Source organism: Gouania willdenowi, chromosome 10, assembly GCF_900634775.1.
Source record: "Gouania willdenowi chromosome 10, fGouWil2.1, whole genome shotgun sequence".
In the NCBI taxonomy this organism is placed as follows: Eukaryota; Metazoa; Chordata; class Actinopteri; order Blenniiformes; family Gobiesocidae; genus Gouania; species Gouania willdenowi.
The window spans coordinates 25174076-25200930 of NC_041053.1; the positions used below are offsets into that span (position 1 = coordinate 25174076).

The 26855-nt window shown below is 36.7% G+C and overlaps 3 protein-coding genes across 3 annotated transcripts; 2 read left to right on the forward strand and 1 right to left on the reverse strand.

The window, feature by feature from the left end:
* Positions 1-1613: 1613 nt before the first annotated feature.
* acsl4a (acyl-CoA synthetase long chain family member 4a) lies at positions 1614-17104 on the forward strand. The gene is made up of 15 exons (XM_028458923.1): positions 1614-1710; positions 6353-6901; positions 7018-7195; positions 7288-7397; positions 7689-7827; positions 7930-8080; positions 9928-10051; positions 10150-10221; positions 10361-10500; positions 10589-10761; positions 11385-11459; positions 11570-11758; positions 12298-12412; positions 15657-15814; positions 15924-17104. The coding sequence occupies exons 2-15, from the start codon at positions 6545-6547 to the stop codon at positions 16079-16081; spliced, it is 2139 nt and encodes a 712-aa protein (XP_028314724.1). The 5' UTR covers positions 1614-1710; positions 6353-6544; the 3' UTR covers positions 16082-17104.
* Positions 17087-18952, reverse strand: nxt2 (nuclear transport factor 2-like export factor 2). The gene is made up of 4 exons (XM_028458925.1): positions 18815-18952; positions 18592-18678; positions 17482-17626; positions 17087-17356 (listed from the first exon to the last, which is right to left on the reverse strand). The coding sequence occupies exons 1-4, from the start codon at positions 18827-18829 to the stop codon at positions 17172-17174; spliced, it is 432 nt and encodes a 143-aa protein (XP_028314726.1). The 5' UTR covers positions 18830-18952; the 3' UTR covers positions 17087-17171.
* Positions 18953-19176: 224 nt separating this feature from the next.
* psmd10 (proteasome 26S subunit, non-ATPase 10) lies at positions 19177-26284 on the forward strand. The gene is made up of 5 exons (XM_028458924.1): positions 19177-19375; positions 19447-19545; positions 23031-23177; positions 25698-25864; positions 25965-26284. The coding sequence occupies exons 1-5, from the start codon at positions 19262-19264 to the stop codon at positions 26116-26118; spliced, it is 681 nt and encodes a 226-aa protein (XP_028314725.1). The 5' UTR covers positions 19177-19261; the 3' UTR covers positions 26119-26284.
* Positions 26285-26855: the final 571 nt, after the last annotated feature.

Genomic DNA, 26855 nt, shown 5'->3' on the forward strand with positions numbered 1-26855 from the left:
ATGTTGACACAGCACAGGCAAGATGTCTGACTTTACAATAAGAACCATCATTATTATCAGATTTTTAGAGAGTTTAGTGTGTTAAAAAAACCAAGAAGCTGTTTAGGATTAAATGAACATACACATTAACCAAAAAGCATGGATGATGGAAGTTACTGTTTGTCGAATAGAGGTCACACACTTCTTATGCTAATTCAACATGCAAAACAGAAGAATTGAGCACGTCGAGACCAGTTTTCCAGGAAAACTTAACCACTTCCTGTTTATTTATTATTTTAGGCAAATGTAAAATATGCATGCTTTACGTGTTCGTGCCTCATACTTAGATCTGGTTAGTGCTTCAAAACATGTTCAATGCATGATTTTCTTGAATCTTTTTCCAATAATATAAATACATCATCTTTGTCTAGTTACCCTTGTTTTTATGTATGTAGCGTAACAGCGACACCTATGGTTACAATCTCGCAATAGCACCCTATTTGCTGTTGCAGTTAAACTCTATTATGTTGGACTCAAATAAAAGATATTATTGTAGCAGGGTGTTTTTTTGTAAGGCTATTTCCTCTAAACATAAATATCCCACTTAAACATCTAAATATGTTGGAATATGTCACTTAGTTTAAATATGACACTCTGACCATTGAATTTTACTTTTCAATATATATATTGATCAACTCGATATTTCTTTAAAAAGCAAGTGAAATTGGATCCGTCACACACATTCCTTTAAATGCAACAAATTACAGAAGATCTGTAAAAATGTTTGTCATTTGTATCAAATGGGGAAGCGACCGTGGCTCAGCAGTAGCAACCGAAGGGTTGGTGTTCGAACGTTGTGTCCTTGGGCAGGGTACCTACCCACATTGCCTAGCATGAATGGATATGAAGTGTGCATGAATGGCGAAATGGCAGCCACGCCTCTGTCGGTATGCGCCAGGGCAGCTGTGGCTACATTGTAGCTTACCACAACCAGCATGACTGTGTGAATGAATAATGGTTTCTCTATGCGCTTTGAGTCTCCTCGAAAAATCATTCTTAAATTCGCTCAGGATCTAAAGTCTTTTCAAATTCATAGTTCCAATAAAATAATCTGAATTATTATTTATATAGAAATCAAGAGATAAACAGCATTAAAATGTTTGAATGAAAAACTGATGGATGTCTTTAACCTTGAATTTGTACAACCAGTGCTGGCTTTATTGACTCTATTTCATTATTATTTATTTTTTTCAAAGGCCTATTGTTATTTTTAAAACCGGTTTGATTTTGGCCTCTTTCGTTTTAGGTTTAACTTAGAAAACTTTTGATGCATGTTATAAACGACAGTTCAAGTCAAGTCTAGTTTTTAAAAAAAAAAAAAAAAATACTCAAAGGCTAAAGTAAATTGGTGAAATTAACATCACAGATGACAAAAAACGATTAAACTTTCCTGAAAGCTAATAATTTGAACTCAAATGACCGATAAAAGCTTAAAAAAAGTGCACTGTTAAGGTCAGAGTGAACGCTTCTTGTGACATTTGTCAACGAACGGAAGTGAGCCAATCAAAAGACAGAAGCCCGGGGCCAGATGCCGCCGCCGCCGCTCCCCATTGGCTTAGAAATATGGAATCAGATGACGTAGTAGTTCCGGGTTTCAGGCCCCCACCACAGAGGTAACTGTCGGTCATTCCGCGCTGAGCACGACTGACCGGGTTTCCTCTCTACTCCGAGGTAAGAGTGCGTTAACCTGCCACAGAGCCACGCTGTTTCTGTTTAGCCAACCACTGTAATCCCATTACAGTATTTATCCTTCGGTAATTAGTGTTTCGGTCTTGAATTGATTTGGTATTTATTGAGCTACATCCTCAGCAGCTAACCTTAATCAACTTGAAAAAGCCGTCAGACGGAGCTGTGGCGTGAGGCGGCTTTTGTCATCACCACCATCACCACCATCACCATCATCATCCCGCTCTGTGAATGTCAAACAATTGGGACAAAGATTAAATACTTTTGTTTGTGCTTGTATTCTAGCTATTATATCAAATGTGAAATATCATTTGATGGCTTAATTTGGTGTTAGCATTTTAAAATTATTACTATTCAAACGTTTTGTATATCAAATGTTGCTTTACGGCATGAACCATTAAAATGGGCTCGTTGCCATGGAAATGACGTGTCTGATATTCATGTTACGATGAACCACACAACGAGAAGCGAAAGTTATGTTGTTTTTTCGTTTTTATCTGTAACCAAAAGGCTAATCACATAATAAAATATAGTTTTGAATATGCATATAAGCAGTACCTCATAATAATAATAATAATAATAATAATAATAATAATAATAATATCTTTAACAGGTTGTGCAAGCCGACCCTCGTGTTTTACTTGGGAAGTACAGTCAGAATTGCCCAGACCGGTGTTACAGGCATGGTTGACGTAAACGAGAAGTGTGATTCATTCTTATATGAATGAATCACACTTTATACACTTGGATACCTCCAGGGGAAGGATGGTTCATTCCACACTTTGACGTAGTTTAATAGATGGGGCCAACTTAAACCAAAACCATGAATAGAATCTGCTTTTTTTTTTTTTTGAACGTAAAAAAAAAAAAATAATAATAATCTTGTTTCTTTTAAAGGTTGATACAAAACAAACCAATGTGCTTTTAGAATAATTAATTATAAGAAAATGCCCGAGTTTTTTTTTTAATTCATAGGGAAACGTATGAATAGCCTGCCATTCTATTCATACCGAGCGGCCCTCATTGTCCAGTTTAGATGACGTGCTAGGTGCACCACGTGACTTAAAGTTCTGTCAGTTTTGTTTTAGCTCATATTTATTTTTAGCTACCCCGCTAACCCTTTTATTTTAACCCTAACCCAGGAAATACCCAAAAATGTATGTATTTTTTGTATATGTATTTTTAAAATGGGAATTTGCTGTGAAATATGTTAAAATGAAAAAAATATATATGACAACAGTGGGATTCGAAGCCACATTAGCAGAAGGAAGGATCCTTGAGTGCGGCGCCTTAGACCACTTGGCCATTTATTTTAGTAAGTGCAAAAAAGACTATGAAAGTGTCTATTTGTACGGTTGCCGTACGGACAACCCCCGGTGCTATTGGTACGGTTACCGAAGTACACGTACGTAGCGTCTTAGGGTTAGGTTATAACCCAAAATCGCAACAATTTTTAGGGTTAGGATAAGGTTTAGTCTTAGTCGCGTGACCTAAATTGGCCAATGAGGGGCGCTGCGTACAGATAGAATATCAGTATATTGATACGGCAACTGTACGGATAGCCACTGCTATGATTGTATACAGAATATTCAGAGGAAAAAAATGTTGATAATTTGAAAAAATAGTGATAAGGAAATAAAACAATGAATACTCATTTTACATTCAAACTCATTTAATATGTTACATCCTACAATCTTTTACTTGTGATATCTGGTTAAAGACTGATGTATAAAAAATGCTTTTTTTCTATCAATTTCTGTGTCGTGTATGAAATTCAAAATGCTTTAAAATTAAAAAAAGATTTTCAGTTTTTGAGATAAAATTCAGATATTTTCCAAACATCATCTACCATGACGGAAACATTCTGCCTTTTTTAATGAACACTGAAAATGTATTTAGCAATAATTTTCAAGTATGTTTACAAAACTGTTCATCAAACATTTTGAGGCTCAATTTTTGATCAATCACAAATCTGTGTGATCAGTTTGTGTAGAACAGTCTGAAGATGTGCTGTAGCAAGTATGGTGTAAATTGATGTTAAAATATACAAAAGTTTCTTTAGTGATGATGTTTCATAATGTTAGCTGGCATTAGGCTGAATGAAAGACACATCACTATCTCTGCTTAGAGATGCACCAACACTACTAACAAGTAACCAGGCAACCCTCAAATTCATGGACACAAATATATCCTAACAAAGCAGCCACATTGTAGTGAGTTGTTAGAATGTCTACATGTCTGTAAGAAGACCCGATAAAAGATGAGGTTTACATTTGCACTAGCATCTGCTGTTAAAGTGTCCCCGAGACTAAAATTCCAGCTGTGACAGCTGCTGCCTGTGAGTGATGGAAACTTGGAGTTTTTCCTTGAGACACGTCACAATGGTCGGGGTTAGGTTACATCAGAGTTACAGTAGGAGATCTAGACAAAGGATGTCACAGAAGAAGCTCCTGACGAGTAGATAAAAAAAGAAACTCCTTAAAGTGAGCAAAAGAAGGAAACTGGTTCCTAAACCTGCAATAACAACCATTAGGGATGTAATGATTCACTCAACTCCCGATGCGATTCGATTCAAGATTTATTTTACAAAATGAGACTGTAGACAAACGATGACCGAAAAAAATTCATTTTTTTTTCTTCTTTGAAAATAAAAATTAAAAAATACTGTACTATGGTCTTTTATCTTTCATTGTCAAAAGAATCCCTTTATAAACTATGCAAAACAATGCAAGTTAATTAAAAATATGTCCTGAATGAAATAAATAAATAATAGAAATGTAGAAGAAGACTATTCATTTAAATTCTGGCTCTACAGTAAACTATGCAAAACTGCACAATAGTTCCTTTTCTTTTTAAAAGTGCAACTGAAAATGTATCTTGTGCCTTAACAATTGGACTTTAAAACAAATCCCATATCAAAAAAATAATAAAAAATAAACAAACTATGACTTTCATTCTCTCTCTTGTTTCTCTCTTTCCTCTCTGAGCCTCTCTTACCTTGGATTCACATGTTCTTTCTTTCTCACTTTCATTTTGTCTTGGGGAAGCCAAAATGCTTCCACACTTCTGATTTAAAACACGGTGGTGCGTCCTGAATTTCAAATTCTAAATAGATAGCACCCTTTGCTAAAAAAAAAAAAAAAAAAAAAAAAAAAATTTAAAAAGTATAGCGATTCAATTTCAGAGTGAATCGTAACGCCTTTGAATCGATTTTTAACTGCCTCACGATTAATCTATACACCCCTAACAAGGTTAATAATCCAAAAGCAACAAGATTGTTCATTTATTGCATTCCAGTATTAAAACAAGTGAAATTGCTTCATACACAGGGCAAGTGTAATGATAACTTGCCTGACTATAGTTTTCACAAGCGTACAAAGTGTAGCTCTAATACAGATTTAAAACTTGCGAGAAAAATACATTACAAATTAAAGAAAACAGCAAACATTGGAGTTGAGAAATGTTTTTTAAAAAGTGGGTAGAATAAAAAAGGTATTTTTATTTTAAGATTTTAGATGCAAAGTTTAGTGCAATAGGAATTAAAAATGATATTATTTTTCGAATCTAACCATAGAGCAACACTATGAATCAGAATCAGATATACTTTTTCACAGAAGAAACACTAAAACATAGAAAAGAAAGAAAAGACAGTAACGTACATGATTAAATAAAAGACTGTTAATTGAATAGGGATTCAATACAAATGCACATCTCCAGAGAAATAAAGTAGAAATGTACAAATATAATACAGATAAATACAAGTACTGTACATTATAGTGAACCAACTACACTGTAAAATCAAGAAGTTGTTGGGTGAAGGCAAGTCTGTTTTTTTTCTAGAGATGGCCCATGTAAGATGCACAAGCTGTCCTCTATAGCTCTCAATGCATGTTTTTTTTTTTTTTTTTTTTTTCAATTTCCATTTTAACATGCTGTATCCAACATTAAGTGGCAGAACTGTTTGTGTCCTCAAGAAGGAAATGTAAACATTTTCCTGTCCGTTCTGGACCTCAATATTCCAGCCCACATAATGACACGCAGCTGTAAGCTACAATTTCCAAAGTCACACAGCATGTGTTTGCATGCCTTTCTTCACAGTGATGAGTTACTTTGTTGCTCAAGGCGTGTTTTAATTCGATGTTGGGTTAGATCTGTTAGCAGCTTAATCCATACTGCACTTGGAGGATATCTGTGAGTTTAACCCGCAGTGCCCTATCAATGACCATCGAGTGGGGTGAGCCATGAGAGGCTTGTCACTGGGTGCACACACAGGGTCTGTTGTTAATGGACAGCAGTCACAGCCTGGTCAGAGCTGCGACTAGTGCTGCCTCATCTCTGCGTCACTTTTCATGTTATTTAGGAAAGGATGTCTGTTGTCTAAACACAAGAAGAAGTAGAATTTACCTCTTCCTCTTACTCAGAGTTTACACATGAGCGTTCAAACTAGACATGAGCACCAGATCAGAGGGAGGTGAGCACAGTTGTTCTAGTAAAATCTGCTGCCAGATGAACTCGGATGACTCCTTCCTTACTTCCTTTTGAGACTTGTGTTGCCATGCGACTGATATTTTTGCTGATAATAAACTTGAAATTTCTCATCTTGTTTTCCTTCTTCTCTTCACATCAGAAAAAAACAGGTGGAGGAGTAAAACGTTCTTTCTTCCTGCTGTGCAAGTGTTGAACTCACCTCAAGCATTTGGCATTTTCTCTTCGGTCTGACACCATTGTTCAAAACCACAAACCTCTTCTTTGGCACCAGCACACTTTTTAAAACCCGTCTAACTGCCACTGCGGCTCACACAGTCTCCCAAGCATCAGGATGGGTCTCCAGTTAGACTCCACCCTTCAGACTCTTCTCCTTTTCCCAGTCCATCTTCTCATCTGGATTTACTCCATGCTGTCCTTTCTGCCTTGGTTCTACATCACCAACGCTGGACATAAAAGAACTCAGTCCAAGCGGACAAAGGCCCGCTCCATTTCTGGCTGTGCAGAAGGACCCTACCGCTCTGTGGACCACTTTGATTCTCTGGCAAGGGAAGACATCCCTGGTAAGGACACACTGGACAAGCTGTTTGACCATGCTGTTCAGCGTTTTGGTGACTCTGACTGTCTTGGCACACGAAATGTACTGAGTGAAGAGAATGAAATTCAGCCCAGTGGTAAAGTCTTCAAAAAGGTGAGCAAGTTTGGAATCTGTAATTTATCTTTGTAAGTTTTTTTTTCTTCAGTGTTTTAATGTCAAGATGTGGTCAAAGATGTCTCAATATTTACGTTTGTCTTCCTCCTTTCTAGCTGATCCTGGGGGAATATAAATGGCTGTCATACAATGAATTGGACACTGTAGTTCGTCATTTTGGCAATGGATTGGCGGCTCTCGGGCAGCAGCCAAAAAGCACCATCGCAATCTTCTGCGAAACCAGAGCTGAGTGGATGATCACCGCTCAGGCCTGCTTCAGGCGCAATTTCCCATGTAAGCACTGGACATCATGGACATCGCAATACGTTTACATCTCAAAAAGTTGGCCGTCGATACTATTGTTCTTTTTGGGTAATATTTTTCAGTGGTGACTTTCTATGCCACACTGGGCGAGGACGCAATCGCATACGGACTGAACGAGACCGGAGTCACCCATCTGATTACCAGCGCTGAACTCCTGGAGACTAAACTCAAAGTGAGTTGTTTGCAACCAGATGTGGGTGTTTGCTCAGAATCCCCTTTTCTGGACAAAGAAAATTGTTGTTTTGGTTTTGAAATGGGTGTTTTTTTTTTTGGTAACTAAACTTGAAATTCTATTAAACGTCCTTGAAAGTTTTTTTAATGTAAGTTTTTAAATGTAAAAGCTGACCCATCTGTTTGTTATAAAGAATGTCTTTATTAAGGCTGTGACAACTGCTCATTTATTTGAAAAAAAAAAAAAAAAGTTGTGGTTTCCTTAGATAATAGGTAATTTCTTTCTGGCCAGAATGTGCTGCAACACATCCCCAAACTGAAGCACGTCATCTACGCAGATCAGAAGAAAGTGAACACAGACGCCTATCCAGCCAGACTTTCCATTCAGAGCATGGAGGCCGTGATTAACAAGGGCAAACTGCCTGAGAATGGTGTGTATTTCTCTGACTTGTTCTTCTTGGAGCCTGTTTTATGTTCAGGTGTTTAGGAAAATAAAAGCATCCCAAATATAATACATAATTATTGCCCGACAGTGGAAATCCCAATCGTGAAGCCCAAGCCCTCTGACCTGGCTGTAGTGATGTACACCAGTGGCTCCACAGGCAGACCCAAAGGAGTCATGATTGTCCACAGTAATCTGATTGCTGGAATGACTGGCCAGTGTGAACGTATCCCAGGCCTCGGGTGAGTGGAGCTTGTTTTTTTTTTCTCATTTTATGGTAATTTATCTGGGTGTTAAGTTGATAGCCGATGCAAATAACGACAATTAGTCTCAGCAGTTTTGTTTTTTTTTCTCAATCTGGAAAAATTAGGTTTGCTGCATATTTCTAAGAGCAAGTATCTCGTGATGCTTTAAAATTGATCACAGAACCAGACTCATTTCCTGTTCCGCCTCCTAATAATAATAATAATAACTAGAAAAGCACTCAGAGTGCAGATCTATGCCAAGCAGCTCATTCCAACCATATTGTGATTTCCACTGTATGTTGTAGTCCTACATTGATTTTATATACACTATTAGATTCATTTATAATAAAAACATACCTTTAGCATTTGAAATAACAATGATATTACCGTATTTTTTGGACTATAAGGCGCACTTAAAATCCTTTAATTTTTGCCTTATAATCAGGTGCGCCTTATGTATGAAATTAATATGTCAAAATGTTTTAGTACAACTTTGGTAAACTATAAAGCTGCACTGCTTGATGGATTTTTGGCACTTTAGGGCTACCGTAGTCAGGCACCTTGCGGAGTGATATGTACCTGTACTGTGCTTCAACATACTGAACTGAAAAAGTGAGTGTATTGTTCTGTATTTTGTGTTAAACCTGAACAATGTTGAGTTATTGTTAATGAGTTGAATAAAGTTTGACTTATCTGACTATTTTGTTTCCCTTAATGCGTCTTAATAATAATAATAATAATAATAATGCGCATTATGTATGAAAATAGACCCAGTCAGACCCATTCATTGATAGTGTGCCTTATAATCCGGTGCGCCTTATAGTCCGAAAAATACGGTATTCATCGTCAAATAGTTATTGAGATATTGCAACCTTGTTACAAATCATGCTCTGTTTGATGTTGATGACATCATCAACAAGAAGTTCCACAGTGTGATAGGGAAAATGAATGGGATATGTGTGTGTGTATATATATATATATATATATATATATATATATATATATATATATATATATATATATATATCTATATATATATATATATATATATATATATATATATACATATTTGTTTTTTATAGCTTTTCAAGTTATTTTGCTAACTGACAGATAAACGGAGGGTAAAACATAACCTTACCGCTTCGTGCTTGGCGGAGGTATATATAAAGAATAGCCGCTCGAAGCTAATATACATTAAGGTTCAACTAATTTTTCCATCCCTTATATCATAGAAATCTGCATTAACAACACACTTGCGTTAGTCACTTTCTGCACAGCCAGAGCATCCAACGCAATGAGATTAGTAAATTTCTGGTAAATGGATCTTAAGTAGGTATTTAGTGTAAAATATAGATAATCCCAGCTATGAGTACAGATGACTGTAAATAAGGATCATGAGGGGATCTTCAATCAAGCCTTTAAAGTTCACTCCTCTCATGCTTTTCACCTGGACTGTGGGAACACAGTCATCTCTTCACAGGTTAAAATCCAACGTGCATTCCGTAATTCTATGATTTGAACCTCTGCGCTGCTTTTTGTCCAAGAATGTTTGTAGTTTGAGCTCTCAATGGCTTTGTAATCTATATCTGCTGATAGTATGTTATCACAAGTTTCTCACTGTTTGTCCTGCCCTAATGTTTTGAATCCTTTGCAATGATAATAATGATAATTAAAAAAAGATTAAACCTAAAAAGACAAATGGTATATGAGGAAGTCTGGGTCCTTTTTTGCAACCTTCCAAAACCGTGTATATTAGCAATAGCAAGCATTGCACAAAAAAATAAAGCCGCACACAAAGCAAGCAGCCATTGCTGTTATAGCATTTTTTATGTTTTCTGTGTCAGGCCCTGCGATACCTACATAGCCTATCTGCCCCTGGCTCATGTTTTGGAGATGACTGCTGAGATCTCCTGTGTTACATACGGCTGCCGGATTGGTTACTCTTCCCCTCAGACGCTGTCAGACCAGGTAATGAACAACGCCAGAGCCAGGTGTTGGCTTTAGATTGTGATAATTACAGTGCTCAGTCTTTCTGATCATAATGATTGTTTTGTTCCCGTTTCTAGTCCACTAAGATTAAGAAAGGAAGTAAAGGTGACAGCACTGTGCTTCAACCCACCCTGATGGCAGCGGTGCCTGTAAGACCCCTTCAAATTTGCTCTTCTGCTCATTTCTAATCAACATTATAATTTCCTCTGGTTTGCCCACACATTTTCACACCTTATTGGCACATCCTTGTCATCAAATCAAAATGTCTAAATTTCTTCCCCTTAAAAGGAAATTATGGACCGCATCAACAAGAACGTGATGAGCAAAGTGCAGGAGATGAGTTTCATCCAGAAGACGCTGTTCACTCTGGGTTATAAATATAAACTGGAACAGATCAAGAAGGGCTATGACGCACCTCTCTGTAATGCGTAAGAACGTTTTTATATAAGTGCTCTCACGCTCTAATGACTTTGTTACATTAAACTCAAACAAATTACCTTTTTTTTAAATATGTAGCTTGCTTTTCCGGAAAGTGAAGAAGCTCCTGGGAGGACGGGTGCGAATGATGTTGTCGGGAGGAGCCCCGCTTTCTTCTGCCACCCAAAGGTTTATGAACGTGTGTTTCTGCTGTCCTGTGGGCCAGGGCTACGGTCTGACAGAAACGTGCGGAGCTGGCACCATCACAGAGGGTAGGAGCAAACTCAGAACAGATTCTTTGTGGGGGAAGACAAATCATTTAGGCAAAATGTAACAAAAGAAGTGAATTAAATAATTCTAATATTGTAGAGGTCTCAAACTACATGCATCCTATAATTCAAAGCAATGGTTCTCAAACTTTTTTGGCTCAAGTACCCCCTTTCTTTTATTTCTGAATTCAAGTACCTCTTTTTGTCCGACAACAATATTTGCTCTGAATATTTTTTATGTGATAACACACATTTTAAATAATCTCATTTTGTAATTAAGTGGAATGAAACAGTATTTAGTGCCTCCTGAATAGATTTATTTCTACAGTTTTTATCGTTTCCAGTAAACTCCTTCCTGGTGTGGGACTAAGACTGACTCTTGTATTTATGGTTCATGTTCTAATCAAGATTATTACCATAATCATTATTCTGATTATCATTTTAAACTAAGAATAAACATTATAAAACCCCATATTTGTAATGCTTTCATTTGTCAATTTTTCCACTCCCTCTCTGTCATCTACCCCCTGTAGTGCTATTGCGTACCCTCATTTGAGAAACACTGATTTCAAAGATGAAATGATGTAAAGGAGTTTGTTTTTTACTGATGCTGTGTCATTTTACAGTTGCAGACATTAGCACTGGTCGCGTCGGAGCTCCTCTAATCTGCTGTGAGATCAGACTCAGGGACTGGTCTGAAGGTACCCAGAACATGATGTAGCTGTAGTGCCAATAAATTTACCATACAGCTATTTTTTTATTTTATTTTTATTAGTATTATCATGTAATCATTTTAACACTTGCTAATCAGGTGGCTATACCAGCAAAGATGAGCCAAATCCAAGAGGGGAGGTCCTGATTGGTGGTCCCAACGTAACCATGGGTTACTACAGACATGAGAGCAACGATCAAGACTTTTTTATTGATGAAAAGGGTCAGAGGTGGTTCTGCACCGGGGATGTTGGAGAGGTTTTTCCAGATGGTTGTCTACAAATCGTAGGTGTGTGTATTTATTCTCTTAGCATTGCCTTTTAATGCTTTTTCAAATACTTTATGCCAAGAAGAAAAACAAAGATTCTGCATTTGTTTGTTTGGTTTGGTTTATTGGTCAGTTAGATCATAGCGAAAAGGAGCAGAAGCCTTAGCTTCTGTTTAGCCCCTCCCGTTTGACGTCTTTATTACAAAATAAATTGGTAATCAAAGCAAAAAAATATATAATATGTATATACCTATACAATATTAGTTGATAATCAAAGCAAAATAATATACATATATATTTATACAATGCTAATTGATAATCAAAGCAAAAGTATATACTGTACATACTGTACATACATACTGTACATAGTCTTGATACTGACATACAAAATGATGTTTCAAGGAGAGAGAGGAAAAAAAAAACTTAACAGAAGTTTTCTCATCATGTTATCTTATTTACTTACATGTTATCTTATGTACTTTTTTTCTAAACACCAACAGAATAATAATAATAATAATAATAATAATTGCACTCTTTTTCCTTTTTTCCTCTTTTTTTAGACCGCAAGAAAGACTTGGTCAAACTGCAGGCTGGGGAGTATGTGTCTCTTGGCAAAGTTGAATCTGTTCTGAAAAACAGTTCGCTTATTGACAACATATGTGCATACGCAAACAGGTGAGTAACTTATTTAAATGTGTTTCATGAGGACAGGGGAATCTAATATTGTCAGGGAGTCACATGCATACTGATAAAGTAAAGGTAAAATAAGCGACAGGTAGAGTTTAATGTTGGGCTCAATATCAATCGTCATATTTCTCTCTCTCTCATTCGCTCCAACGCAATCAGGAAATACAGGTTTAATTCCAATCAGGTCTTTTACAAACAAACTGCCAGCCAAAATACATTCTGACAAATAATTAACCTTCTTTGTTCTTGTTTGACTTTTACAGTTTGTACTGTCAAGCTCTCCGCAGTTTCCTGAGAAAAGCATTAGTGCATTGCACAGAGGTGTAAAGAGTACCGATATATCCTACTCAATTAAAAGCACTGTTACTTGATTGAAATTGTAGTCAAGTACAAGTAAGTCACTTATATAGTACTCAAAGTAAAAGTTACTAGTTATTTTCACCCCTTACTTTTATTGTTGGTAATAAATCTTACCACATTATAAACTTCTCATGTATAAACTTTAAAAGGAAGAGACCAAATCTCACATTTGGAACTTAATTTATTTATCACAAAGGCATCTGTATAAAATAAAAGGTTTGTCAAAATGTGCAATTCTTTTTTTTTTTTTTTTTTTTTTTATAAAATAACAATTAATTCAATTCAAAATGTAAATAATGCTCAGGCTCTGAGTATAGCTAAACTTATGAAACTCTAAAACAGTGCCATGCCAAATGTGCCATGTGGGTAACAACATAATAGGTAGAAACCACAACCTGACCTCAAGAAAGTGGCTGGGCGTTGATCAGAAATGGCACAACTAAGAACACATGGATTATTCACAAACTTTCCCTGAAGAGACCATGAAACGGAAATAAAAAAAACACACAAAAAATAATAATTTACTCAGTAACGGTTGTGTGTAGAAATGTAACAAATTACTTTACTTCTTTTAAAACACACTTAAGTACAAGTAAAATGACTGATTTAGAGAGTACCCATAAAAGCAACTCAATTACAATAATGTGAGTATTTGTAATCCATTACTTTCACCTCTGCCATTGTAACACGAGTGAAATAATATCTGATGGTTTCCTATCAGCAGGTCCACATATTTATACATTTCATATGACCCTAATGTAATGTTCCTAGGGGTAACACAGGGGTTTAGTGGTTAGCACTTCTGCCTCACTGCAGCAGACCCTGGTTCTGACCGGATGTGAGACCTTTCTGTGTGGAGTTGGACATGCTTTCTTAGGTCTGCTCTGGGCTCATCAGATTCTTTCCAACATCCAACAATGTCCATTTTGGGGTTGCTTGGAGACATTTGCAGCATGCTTGGATGAACAGCGAACATTGTCCCACGTGGGCAGTGATGGTGGTCTGGGTTTGAAATTAAAAAAGCAATGACGGAAAATACATACCTCAGTAATTGAGTTCAGTAATTAACAACAATGCTGGCGTCTGTCATTATTTTAAGACTTTTTCTCCCCGTGACTCTGAAAAAGAAACAAACGGGTCAGAAAATGGATGGATGGATGGACCCAAGAGGCTCTTGGGATGTCTTTATACAATGTCCTTAACTATGAAAGTATAGAGATGTTGCAAATCAAATGATGCAGCCAATAAAATGTGTTTGAGGCTGAGTGAGTTCAACTGTACTTTTATAGCCATATGTAACTCTATCAGTGCTGATGGTTAATAATCACTGTGTAATAGCTGTACCAATGGACAATGAATGCACCTACAGTGCAGTTTAAAGGGATATGCAACACAAATTACCCAGAACGCTCAACTGAAAGACTATTGTAGAGCGTGTAACCTTACTAGCAGGAATGTTGAAGTTTTAGTTTCACTTTAAATGCATGTTTATGGCTGCCAGTGTGTTTGGCAAACTGTGAAGTAGTGATTGCTCAAGGAAGTGCTTCATTCATGTAACTCCAACTGCTTTGATGAGGTTATAGGTATTCAATGGTCCTGATGGTAACGTAAAATTCCCCATTTTAAGGCGTCTTCCTTGTTCCGCTTGAAGCCAAGCGTGGATCTGTAGTATGACGGTTGATAGTGGCATCCAAATGCTGCACTCACCAGCATTTTCAAAATCAGATATTGGCCGTCTGAAACTACAACATCTATCATGATGTTCCTGGTCCTTTTAAGAATAACGTCATGTCGTCCAGGGAACTGGATGACTTGTAACTAAGCGCTAAAACGTGGCATTGAAATGCTATTTCACCGTTGACTTTCTATGGGAGCAGAAATCTGAGAAGTAATCCTGGGCTGAAGACATTGCATGTCAGTGCCAGTGGTGTCTAACTCGTTTTAGTTCAGGGGCCAAATACGGAGCGGTTTATCTTAAGTGTGCCGCAGATTTTACGCGGGAAAATAAATAATTGACTCATTATTTTTAATGAATGATAGAATATGTACAGAACTGAAAATACTAAAGCAATAAGTGACAAATATCAGTCTGCAGTATTTTCACTTTCAATTTATTTGATTTTCTTGCCAATTTTTATGTAATTTGAGGACATTATGTTCAAAAATTTGCAGGAATATGCAGGATTTGAGAAAAATGTAGTTATTTTTTTCAATTTGAGATGAAAAAGACTGCCATCATAATGATATAAGCATGGGGGAAATGTAAGCCCTGCAAATATTTTGGAGTTTCATTGAATTTGGGTAATAATTTGGAAATATCTACAACTGAATTAATTTGTAATTTACACAATGATTCATGGTTTCTCTGACTTTTTTGCTTTTTGCTACAGGCCAAATTGTATGCTCTTAAGGGCTGGATTTGGCCCCCAGGCTTTGAGTTTGACACGTGTGTTTTATGTCAACACTGACTGGCTGAAATCTCCAAAATGTCGATGACCACAATTTAAAGGATTTTACATGTATTAGCGGCTAAAAGTTGATACAAATGACTGAAAGATATTTCTAACACATATTAGCAACACATTTTCAATATTCACCTTTAGACCGATCATCTAAAGTGCATTCATGTTGTGGGTTGTGTATCACTTTAACCTTCTAATATACTGTGTTAAAGTATCCAGAGTACATAAAGTATGTGCACTGGGAGAGCAACCCTTTGGAGAATACAGTATATGCCTTTAGGCTGATTTTTTTTTCTTTTTTTATTTAAACTGTGTAAAGAAGTAACATGATTTAATATTTGCAAAAAAATTCTATTGAGTTACATTAATGCTTTAAACTTTGTGGTTTTCTCTATTGTTTGCCTTTGCAGTGAACAGAACTATGTAATCAGCTTTGTAGTCCCTAATCAGAAGAGGCTGATGGAATTGGCCAAACAAAGAGGCATCCCTGGAACATGGGAGGAAATCTGCACTCACGATGAGATGGAGAGAGAGGTGCTGAAGGAGATTAAGGAGGTTGCCGTGAAAAGTACGATTCCTTTAACTTTTTAAAGGAACTATAATAGAGCAATCAATGTAGTATTTTCATTTGCAAATGATCCGTGCCATTTAGCCAACTCTTTTATTTGTTCATATAGTCAAACTCCAGAGGTTCGAGATCCCAGTGAAGGTGCACCTGAGTCCAGAGCCGTGGACACCAGAGACTGGTCTCGTTACTGACGCGTTCAAACTGAAGAGGAAAGAGCTGAAGAATCATTATCTGCACCACATTGAACGAATGTACGGGAGGAAATAACCTCCTGCTCTTTAATCCAAGCAATTGTTCTGTTCTCCTATAATGACCACTGTTGTAATTTGTAAATTCCTGTCCTGGTACCAGTTTGAAGCGTTTTTTGATTAATTAAGCTGAAGCTGTAGATAGTTGTAACTGTCCGATCTTTAGGCCGCTTCGTTTACGTAGAAATATCTTGATCGTCGTAGAGAAGCACCTACATGACAACTCCTCCTTTTATAAGAGGGGTCTGAGAACATCACAGCACTCGACTGCCATTTCCTCCAAACCTCTGTGCAATTACTTTCCAGCTGATATGAAAACTTGCTGTCTGTTGCAAATTCTGCTGTTAAATTGAAAAGAAAATGTCATTAATGCAGAGGCTTGAGACACGGTTGTAAAGTTAGTGTACAGATGTTACTGTGCCTTTAGTCTGCAGTACTTGTATAGTCGAGCAGAAGATCTAGTTAGTAGTTATCTAGTTGATAAACTACCCGAGTTTACTAAAATATTTAGGGAAAAAACTGCCCACACATGGATCAAACACAAACTGTTAGTGTGTGTTTTCTTGCCATTTTTGTGTATTTATGGGTTTGTTACTGTGCTGATGTTCATAAATGAAGACCAAAATGTCTAAAAATTGAACGACTCAGGAAGATGAGAACATGTTTAATATATTAAACCTTTAGAGTTGGCTGCTTGTACAGAAACATCGCTGTCTGAATTTGTGTGGGCACCTTATTTATTCTAGAGCAAGTAAGCATAACTGCATAACTTCTTCCTGTGAGCTGCAGCACTACCTGATTTACTGTAATACTGTGTGGTTTACCTCAGTTGGGAGATTTGTTGCTTTTTAGTGTCAAAATATCAACTTGAGTCTGTATTTGTTATAGGAGTGTTTTTGATGTATTTTTGATGGTTTTGCATCACTGAGGACAACAACAGCCACTTTACAGTTTGGACATTTGTATTTATGAGATTACTGTAATGGTCACACGCCTTGATCAGCATTTCAAAAAATAAAACACCTTTTCTTATTTTGCTTTATTTTTTGTAAAATGAGGATCGATTATTTATTTATTTTTTTTGTATACAAAGTTACATAGTTGAAGCCTCAGCTAATCCAGTCTTGAAATCTGAAACAGTCACTGGCAATTTTCCAAACAGGCTGGTCGTTGTTTGGAGACGCCTGGGCCGTCAGAAGGAAGTTCTGGTTGAAGAAACGAGATTTGTTCCCTTCGAACTTCACACTTCCACCAGTCACCACCAGCAGTGTGGTCTGGCCTTGGGTCGCCTGTTCTGTGGGCGAAGAAAGATTACTTTAAAATGAATAGCATCACAAACATAGTTGGCATCACAGTGCCTTTATTTCCCGGTTAACATGTTGTCTGTGTGTGTAATTTATGGCACTCAAATGTTCTCACCATTAACCGGCTGACAATCCAGGCTCTGAACTTGAAATTCGCTGGAAGGTAGCGACTCAAAGAACTCTGCGAGAGCTTCTTGTCCTGAAACTGCATTCCCGTTCCAAACCAAAGTTGCCTTGTCAAGGTAGAGACGAGTCAAATTCTGAGTCACGAAAGGAATAAACTGCATTAGCATTATTGGCAATATCAGCCTACAAAAAAAAAAAAAAATGTATTCTGGGAACAGAATTACATCACCACAATGTAGAATTTTTCAGGTGAGAAAAATTAATGACAATTGATTGCAATTCATTTACCTTTTCATAAAAATATAAATGTGACGCTTTAAAAAAAAAATAATAATTTGAGTGAGTGAGATTGCCGAGCTGGTGTGCTTTGTCTTAACCTAGTAGGCCATAAAAACTAAGCTTGCTTCAGATCCACTGATCTTGATCAGATCTTCATGCAAACGTATAAATGATAATGGGAAATTTAATAAATATTTATTTTTAAATAATCGTTACTACAGTAGTTAGTTTGCAATAACTTCCATCACTCGAAACCACCTAAAAACCAGTCTGTACCCCTCTAACTACAAAGATATTTAGATTTTTTTTTCTTCTTTTCTTTAGCAGACGGACTCTGTGTAGTGTTCTGTGCTACACTGAGTATAGAGAGGTGTACATTTGTGCTGCTGTGAAAATAAAAGGAGAACCTGTACCAACCCCTACTTGGCTGGAGAGAAACAAAGTACCCAGCAGGAGCCAATCAGGAGCAAGCATTTCCCTCTTCTGGCTCCTGATTGGCTCGTGACAAACATCAAAGGTGATGGGAAAATGACTGAAGAAAATGAAAAAGTTGACTAACTCAAAAACTTGGAGAATTGTATATAATGATTAAAAAAAAAATCCAATACACAGCATAATGTCCAAAAATTGTCTGGACGTTTCTAAACCTTACTTGTCCAAATCGGTTGAAAACCGCGGGACGAGTAACACGGAATAATAATAAAGTGGATGGCTAACAATACTGCTTAATTCTCAATAATTACAGTATTTGGTTATCAACAATACTAACAGAGTGCATAGAAGTAGATAGATAATAGTATAAAGAAAAACGGCCACTCACTCTCCTTTTCTTATCCACGCAGTCGTAATAGATGTTTACAAATTCCTCAGCATACCTGCAGCACTGGTCTGCGTGGGTCCTGAAATCCTGGAGAAGAAATCTAAGCGTTAATACTTTAAAAAAAACTGAAGATTATTATTGTGAATGAAATGCAGCTACAAAATTGAACACGTCTAAACATCGCTAAAACAGGTTGATTTCACTTTAAAAACTTGCAAATTACCGGCGTAGCGGCCATTGCGATATAGGACAACAACAAAAAATGTCCTGATACAGTTAACACGATATCTTTAACCACTGATTCAGTTTGCGTTTATCCAGCCAACATTTTAAGTATTACTTCCTGAGGTCACAGTCTGACCTCAGGAAGTACCAAAATAAAAGGAACACAATTTATAACAACCCCAACTAAATAGTTCTGCCCAACTGAAATATTACTAATTATTAGGAAAATAAAATGATCGGATATTAATTATCGATATAATGTAACTTGTGCACATTTTAACCTTAGCCGACATGCGGGAACATTTTTATTGTTTTATTTTGAAAACAAAATAATCAGTAAGCGGATGTAGAGAAGAGGATTTCCTGAGTCATTGCTCAAACCGCTGTTCAATAACAGAGACGGAATATCGCTGTCTTTCTTTCCACATTTGTTATACTAGGACAAATGGAAGGCACTGTGTCGAACGTGGAGGTCTGTAATTTTGCCTACACAGGTCAGTATGAAAAGTTAAAGCAGTGCATCCTGTCCGATAAGACTCTTGCATGTAAAACGGATCAGGTAAGAATGATGGTGAGCCCATGAAACCCTGCGTACTACAGTCTGAACAAAGTGGTTCTCTGTGGTTTCAGGACAAGAGAACAGCCCTACACTGGGCCTGCTCCGCTGGACATACCGACATCGTGGAGCTGCTGCTGGATTTGGGCGTTGAGGTGAACCTGCAGGATGATGTAAGTATTTTTATTGTGATAACTTTTAATCTAATATCAAAATGATGAATTGTGGTCTACTATTATACTACTTTGCCATGAGCGAATTTTATCCTCACAAAATGTTTAATTATATCTCTTAAAAAAAACAAAAACAAAAAAACAAGTGGTATGAGGTAGTTGTAGGGCTGGGCAAAAAAAATTAAATAAATAAATAAAATCGATTTAATTGATTTATCGAATTTGTAGATTAAAAACGATTTTTGTTTTGCAAATTCGACTTTAAAAAAAATAAATCATAATTTATATAATTATTTTTTTCCCACTAGTTATTTCGAACTTTTTCGCGTTCCGTACTTACTTACTTTCGTAGGTTACCGTAGCGCGATGTGAGCCAGCCCCCTCTTTGTTTACATTTGTTTACCCTTTGAGTAGGCTGTGTGTGTGCCACAGGCATGTTTATTTTTTTATCCACACTATGCTGAGATGCTGAGGGAAGAGTTTAATTACTATTTTTAATTGTATTGTTATATGTTATAAAATATGTAGTTATCTGATTTCTTAATCAGAAAATGTAAGCTACTGTGAAGTTGCTGTTGCACTTTTGCTTAAACCTGGGTTAAAGCTTGAAATTGTTGAATGACAGATCCTCATTTGCTTTTTAGGAACGGTTTATAGTTTCGGACCCGGACTTCAGACAAATCTGACTATTGTGCTGGCACTTCCTGTGTGCATGCGCAGTCACTGCCGGACCTTTTCTACAAAATCGTAATGTGCCTGTGTTAATGCGGTGTTCGGATGGCCGAGTAGTCTTAGGCGCTAGACTTAAAGACGTTTCCTCCTGCTGATGTGGGTTCAAATCCCACTTCTGACATTTTTATGTTTAACATGACAAATTACACTTTTAAAAATACATATACGAAAAAAAAACATTTTAGGGTATTTCCTGGGTTAGGGTTAGTGATAGGAATAGAGTTAGGGTTAAGGCTAAAATAAAACTGACAAAACTATAGCTAGAAGAACACAAGTCCGGTGTCATGTACTGAGTTCACATTGTAATGAGATTGTACATGTGCATATATGCGCATGCGCGCACATGCGCACTACCGAAAAATGAATTTTTGCAAAAAAAAAATATAATTAATTTTTGTTTTTTGTTTTCAAAGTGAACGGACACCTGTTTTATTTGTTCATTGGATTATGTTAGGTTAGGTTAGGTTAGGGTTATAATCTCAGCCCGGAGGTAAACTCAGACCGTGACATAGGCAGTAACGGAACTACGGTCGCATGCGCACAGGAAGTGCCGGAACTATAGTCAGGATTGTTTGAGGTCCAGGTCCAGTCCTATAGCAACAGCCTACTTTTTATCTTGGTATTGTTCGATGCATTTTAACTCTTGAGGACAATCACAGCAATAAAGTTGCACTTTTGACAATATACTGTATCTGATGTCTGCAGTCATTTTGAAAAAGTCCATTGAAAAAAATAAATCAAAAATTGAATCGAAACTCAAATATTTCTTTAAAAAATCTGAGATTTTTTTTTAGGCAAAATCAATAGTGCTTGCATTATTGAAAAGTGTGATTTATTATAAGACATTACAATTGTTATGCAGCTGTCCATTATGCAAGAGAGGACGTTTTTCTCTTTAACTTGCTCATTCAATTTTTACTCAGGAATAATAAGTAACTGAGCTGACATAAATGTATCTTTTCAGCAACATGTCTTTTTTCCAAGTGAGGCTCCACCAAGCTCATGAATAAGCATGACATTTAAAATGACAATTTCTGAAAAATATTTAAACTTTATTAGTCACTGACAACATTGCACTGACAAATCATACATTATTGCCATCTAGTGTTGAAAGTGCAAATCACTCCTTACAAAATTAAATTGTATTGTAGCTACTCATTAAAAAACCGACTTGTGACCCACCATAAGTTTTGAACCTATGAATTCAAGTTCTTTATTATTGTTCCAACAGTTTTTAAACAAATATATAAGAGCAGACACTGTAAATTGAGGGGTGGTGCCTCAATGAATCAGACTTTGTATGGAGGTAGATTTATTTTTATTTTTTTTATTCATTAAAAAAACAACCCTTTGAATCAAAAAAAAATTCACTTCAATCAAAGAAAAGGTGTACAAATTTAAAAAAAAATTGAGAACCAAATTATATATTTTTTTATTGAAATGTTTTTTTTTTTTTTAATTGCATAATAAAGACACAACTGTACTACCCATAATATGACCCAAATACAGAAAAGATGACTTATATTAAAAAAAAAAAAAAATCAATGAAAAAAAAGTTCACTCTCATCATGCCTTAGGTTGTCTGTCAATAGCTCAATTATACACTTTTTCCCCCCAAAGAGATGACATTCCATCCCATTGAGGGATTCATCTACAATGAACCCAGAGAGGAATCCTATTAGGCCAGTGGGCCTGACCCATATTAAACCAGTAGCTCAACATGTACACCACTGAAACCACATATGACCCTGCTGAGGGTTCCCCAGACCACTTTTTATATGTCCCATTGCAGACTGGGAACTTCCTTTAAGAGAATTTTTTCAGATACTTTGGCGTCATCTAGTAATAATCAGTTCTCTTTAATTGTTCGATAGTGCTCCTAATGTCATGGGTATTTGGTAGGCATGTGACGAGATCTCATGTCACGAGATCTCATGAGATTAAACTCAACAAGATTTCTCATCGCATTAAAAATCTGTGTCACGAGATTTTTTTTTTTTTTTTTGTGAGCTATTTAAACTTCTACGTGTGACCTGTGGGGGCAGTAATGTGCCTTTGCTACGTCTAGCCTGCTAGAACCTAAAGTAGGAGAAGGAAAAGAAGAGGAGGAGAACATTTTAGTTCTACTTTCAGTTTGTGTAAAAAGTTTATTAACAGTTCAAAGAACATGGCTGTGTATTTGCAGCATATTGTTAATGACATACTTGTTCAGGCTCTGTTTGCACTATTTGCACTCTGTACTGACTGAGTAGAACTTTGATTTGGTTTTGCACATAATATTGTTTGCACTTGGAAAAAAAGAAAGAAATATATAATTTTATTTTAACTTTTATGAATTTCACTTTTAGTTTCAATTTGTGGAAGAAGAAGTTTATTAAAAGCTCATGCTTACATCATGCATTTAAAGAGTTATAATAAAACATTTCAAAATGCATGTGCAACTCGGTTAAATAAGTCTGTTGGTCCAGTCATATATTTTGTTATTGTAGTTTTCTTACAATCTTGTCTTGTCTCGTTCTCGTGAACCCAATATTGTGTCTCGTCTCGTCTCGAGAGCCGAGTTTATTGTCACACCCCTAGTAATTGGTCTAAAATGTTGAGAGACAAAGGTCTCAGGATTTACCAACTCTAAATTGTGCAGGGCATTTGAGTGTTGTCAATGAACAAAATAGGACTGTGACTAATTAGGCAAACATTAAGAGACAAAAGTCTACTTGTGTGTGTATGTTGACGTGTGCTGGAAATTTCCACAGGCATCATGGACACCTCTACACATTGCAGCATCTGCCGGCAGAGAAGACATAGTAAGGTCATTGATATCCAAAGGAGCTCAACTGAATTCTGTCAATCAAAACGGATGCACGCCCCTGCATTACGCTGCCTCCAAAGACAGATACGAGGTAATGAGTCATCAGCAAAGGAAAAACGCGTTTGCCATATTTGGAATAGTCATCTTTCAGACTTAAGCACACCAAAAACTTCAAAGAACTGTTTGACTAAAAAGAGTAAACATACTTGCCTTTGTTTTTGAGTTTTTAACATATACTCACACACGCGCTGTCACTGTCACACAAACACTGCTCTTATATCTTATCTGATGGACACGCCTGTCCCTCAAAATTGGGAAAAATTTGTCGGGGTTTCAAGCTTGAACATGTTTGGTCCTTCAGTAAACAACTTCACACATGTCTGATCTCCCTGTATTTGATGAGCTTTGAGCTATGTATATGGACTGTTCAAATCACTAATGATAAGTCAGATTAGATATATTCATTGGTTCTTGGGTGATAGTCTCTTGAAATCGGAAATACTATTTTTATTTGCCCATAACTACATGTGGGAATGTAATAAAAAATCTGATCTCTGTTTTACTTTATTGTATAAAGATTACTCTTTATACTTTGGAGCTATTTCACCACTCAAGAATATTGAAATTCCTTTACATGAGGCCACTGTAGCTTGTCTCTGTCTTATAATCATTTGTTGTTCATTAGTTTTTCCCTAAAACATAATTTGATCATCAGTTAATCCATTTAAATATCCTTCAGCATTATTTCCTGTAACTTACGATTTAAATAAATGATATTTGGAAATGTATGAAACGATTATTGATTACTATGTCTGAATGACGATCCATCGGTTACTTCTCCCACCCCTATTAGTATGTTAGGTCAAAGAAGTGGGAGAAAAAAAACCCAGACTGCCTTTGTTGCTAAAAATGTAAAAACATTTTTGTTTGTGAATATTGATTTACTCTCCGATCAGTGAGTATTTACCACTTGCTACTGTTCAGATGTATTTGTAACGAATACTCGGAGAGTGCAAACCTCTGCCAAGTTTAGAGGTGCAAAGTCACCAGCAGGTGGTGCTGTAGAAGCAGCCAAGGAGTGACCTTAGTTAAGTTCTGTTAAAAGTGTTTTGTTTGGGACACTAAAAAAAGAGTGAAGGTTTAAACAAATATCCTGCTTTAATTTATATAAAAAGGACTTGAAGTTCTTTGAGTTTTGTTTTATAAGATGTGAATTGTTAAAAAATGTAAAAAATTCACTTAAACATGAGAAATGTGAGACTATAGTGAACAAGTGTTTTTTTTTACTTAAGAAGAATACTGTTTATGCTGTTTATTTAATGCCTGATCCCTGAAAGACCTTAGAAATAAAATTGTCAAATCATATTTCAGTAGTTTTTTGTGAGTTGATATAATTGTAAATGATTTTGTGAGATAGGCATATGATATCGCATCGTATCAATCGCAGGCTTGTGAATCGAATCGAAATCGTATCGTGACAGACTTTGTGATATCAGCAAACATTGTATTGTCATCCAAACATATCGACAACGTATCGTATCGTGATGAAGCTGGTGATTTACACCCCTACCAAACATAGACATTATGCTTCCATCTTCTGTATACTGTATCCACAATAGCTCCAGGATCATCTCTATAATTGGACCTTTTGACATTGCTTATTATCTCACCAAATTTAATTTACATCCATCCAGAACTTGTGGAGAAATCTTGCTAAAAATCACCCTAATTAACAGATAGACAGACAAACGCCGGTGAAAACATGACCTCCTTGGCGGCGGTAATTACAGTGTGAATAAGTCTTGGATTCTTTTGGCCTCACAACTAAAATAGGTTTGGTTATAGAGAATTTGAATGGGGGAACAGACCAGTGTCTGTGTTGACGCCCTGATGTCATCGTCAACAAAGACTCTGATTGGCTTTCGTCATGCGAAACAGTCGCAGGAGTTCAATATTTTCAACTTTTGCGAATATGACGAAAAATCGGGAGCACGCTCGCACAGTCAAGGCTCTTGATACTCGGATTGGACCGCACTGCCGCACAGGAAAGAGTTTGCATCTGGGACGCATCTATCCGTTGACTTTGTATGTAATCTGGTCGCATGAACATTTTGTGACGCATTCATTGTGAACGCAGCATAAACCAATTCATAATTTTGCCTTAACATACAGCAAAAACATGCATCCATTCACACACCCCAACATACAAGAGGAGAGAGGTGCTCACTCTTTAAACATTGACATAATACAGAAGAGACAAAAAAAATCCCCTATTCCCTTCCCCGTCCATTTCAAGTCCAATATTTATATCTAAACATTGATAAAGTTCAAAAGAGGGTTTAGTTTACAAATCTTTGCTTTTCCATGTGTACTATATTGGCCAGCATATTCAGCACAATATTTGAATAAAAAACATAAATAAGAGGTTTGATTTTCTGGCTTTAATACATGGAATATGATGCCCTTCACATCCTTAATATGGCTTTTAAAGTCAATTAAACATACGTCATCTGTGTGACAAAGAGTCATGTTTTACCCAAAGCTATGGACCAGCTGATTCTAACTTCCTTTTTTTTAGAAAAAACACAGGTGACGTAATCTCTTTTTATAGATTGCCTTGCTTTTGTTGGAAAATGGAGCTGACCCCAATGTTACCGACAAGTTTGAGTCCACGCCTCTTCACAGAGCATCTGCCAAGGGCAACTACCGCCTTATCCAGCTGCTCCTGAAGCAAAGTGCCTCTACCAACCTACAGGACTCACAGGGCAACACTGCACTGTAAGCAGACATGAAGTTGATTTGATTTCAAAAAGCAAGAAAGTGTGGAAAAAGTTGTCTTGTAACACTATAATGAATCATAATTCTGTTTCTCTGTCAGACACCTAGCATGCGATGAGGAACGTGTTGAAGCAGCCAAGTTACTGGTGGAACATGGAGCCAGCATTTACATTGAAAACAAGGAGGAGAAAACCCCTCTGCAGATTGCCAAAGGAGGACTGGGGAACATACTCCGCAGAATTGTGGAGGGCTGAGGCCTCAAATGGTGTTCAAGAGTTTGTCCTTAAAATTCCTGCAAACATCAGGCTACATGATGAGAATTCTTCTCCCAGTCTGGCAACGTGAGAGTAGAGAGTGTTTAGAAGGAATCAGCTTCCCGAGAAACATTTTAAAAGTCTGGTCAACAACTCTCTTTGCGCCACAGTTGGTTTGTTTGTTTGTTTTCCTTGTATGTTTTTTTTTTTTTTTTGAATCTGAAATAAGTTTATTCATCTGAGTTGTGTTGTAATTGGCTTGCCTAAGACTTGTCTGTGTAACAGAGAGTTAGCAATAAACTTCACTTTAAACCTTGGTTCAGATCATTTTGAGCAGGGTTTAGTGATTTTACTGCTGATTTAAAGGGTAACTGTACCCCAAAACCACTTTTTTATGCTGAAAACAGATGTATTTTGGTATGAAGTCGTGTTGTTGATTGATTCTTATCCAACTCTTGACATTTTAGTTGAAGTATTAAAATTTCCCATATTGCTATTGGCTGAAAGGGGTGGTTTGGTGAGTTCATGCATCCCTATTAGTCCCGCCCCTCATATAAACCTAGCACCTGTGGATTCTGCTATAGGTTGAAGTGAGAGAGTTGGGAATAGTGAGTAGGTAGTAAGAAAAGCATAGCGATTGTTCCTTGGAGATTTTATAGACTGGGCGTGTCTTAAATGCTCTGCAGCTCTGCCCATGATCAGGTCCCCCAGGTCAGACAGAACCTGGGCTTTAGCTG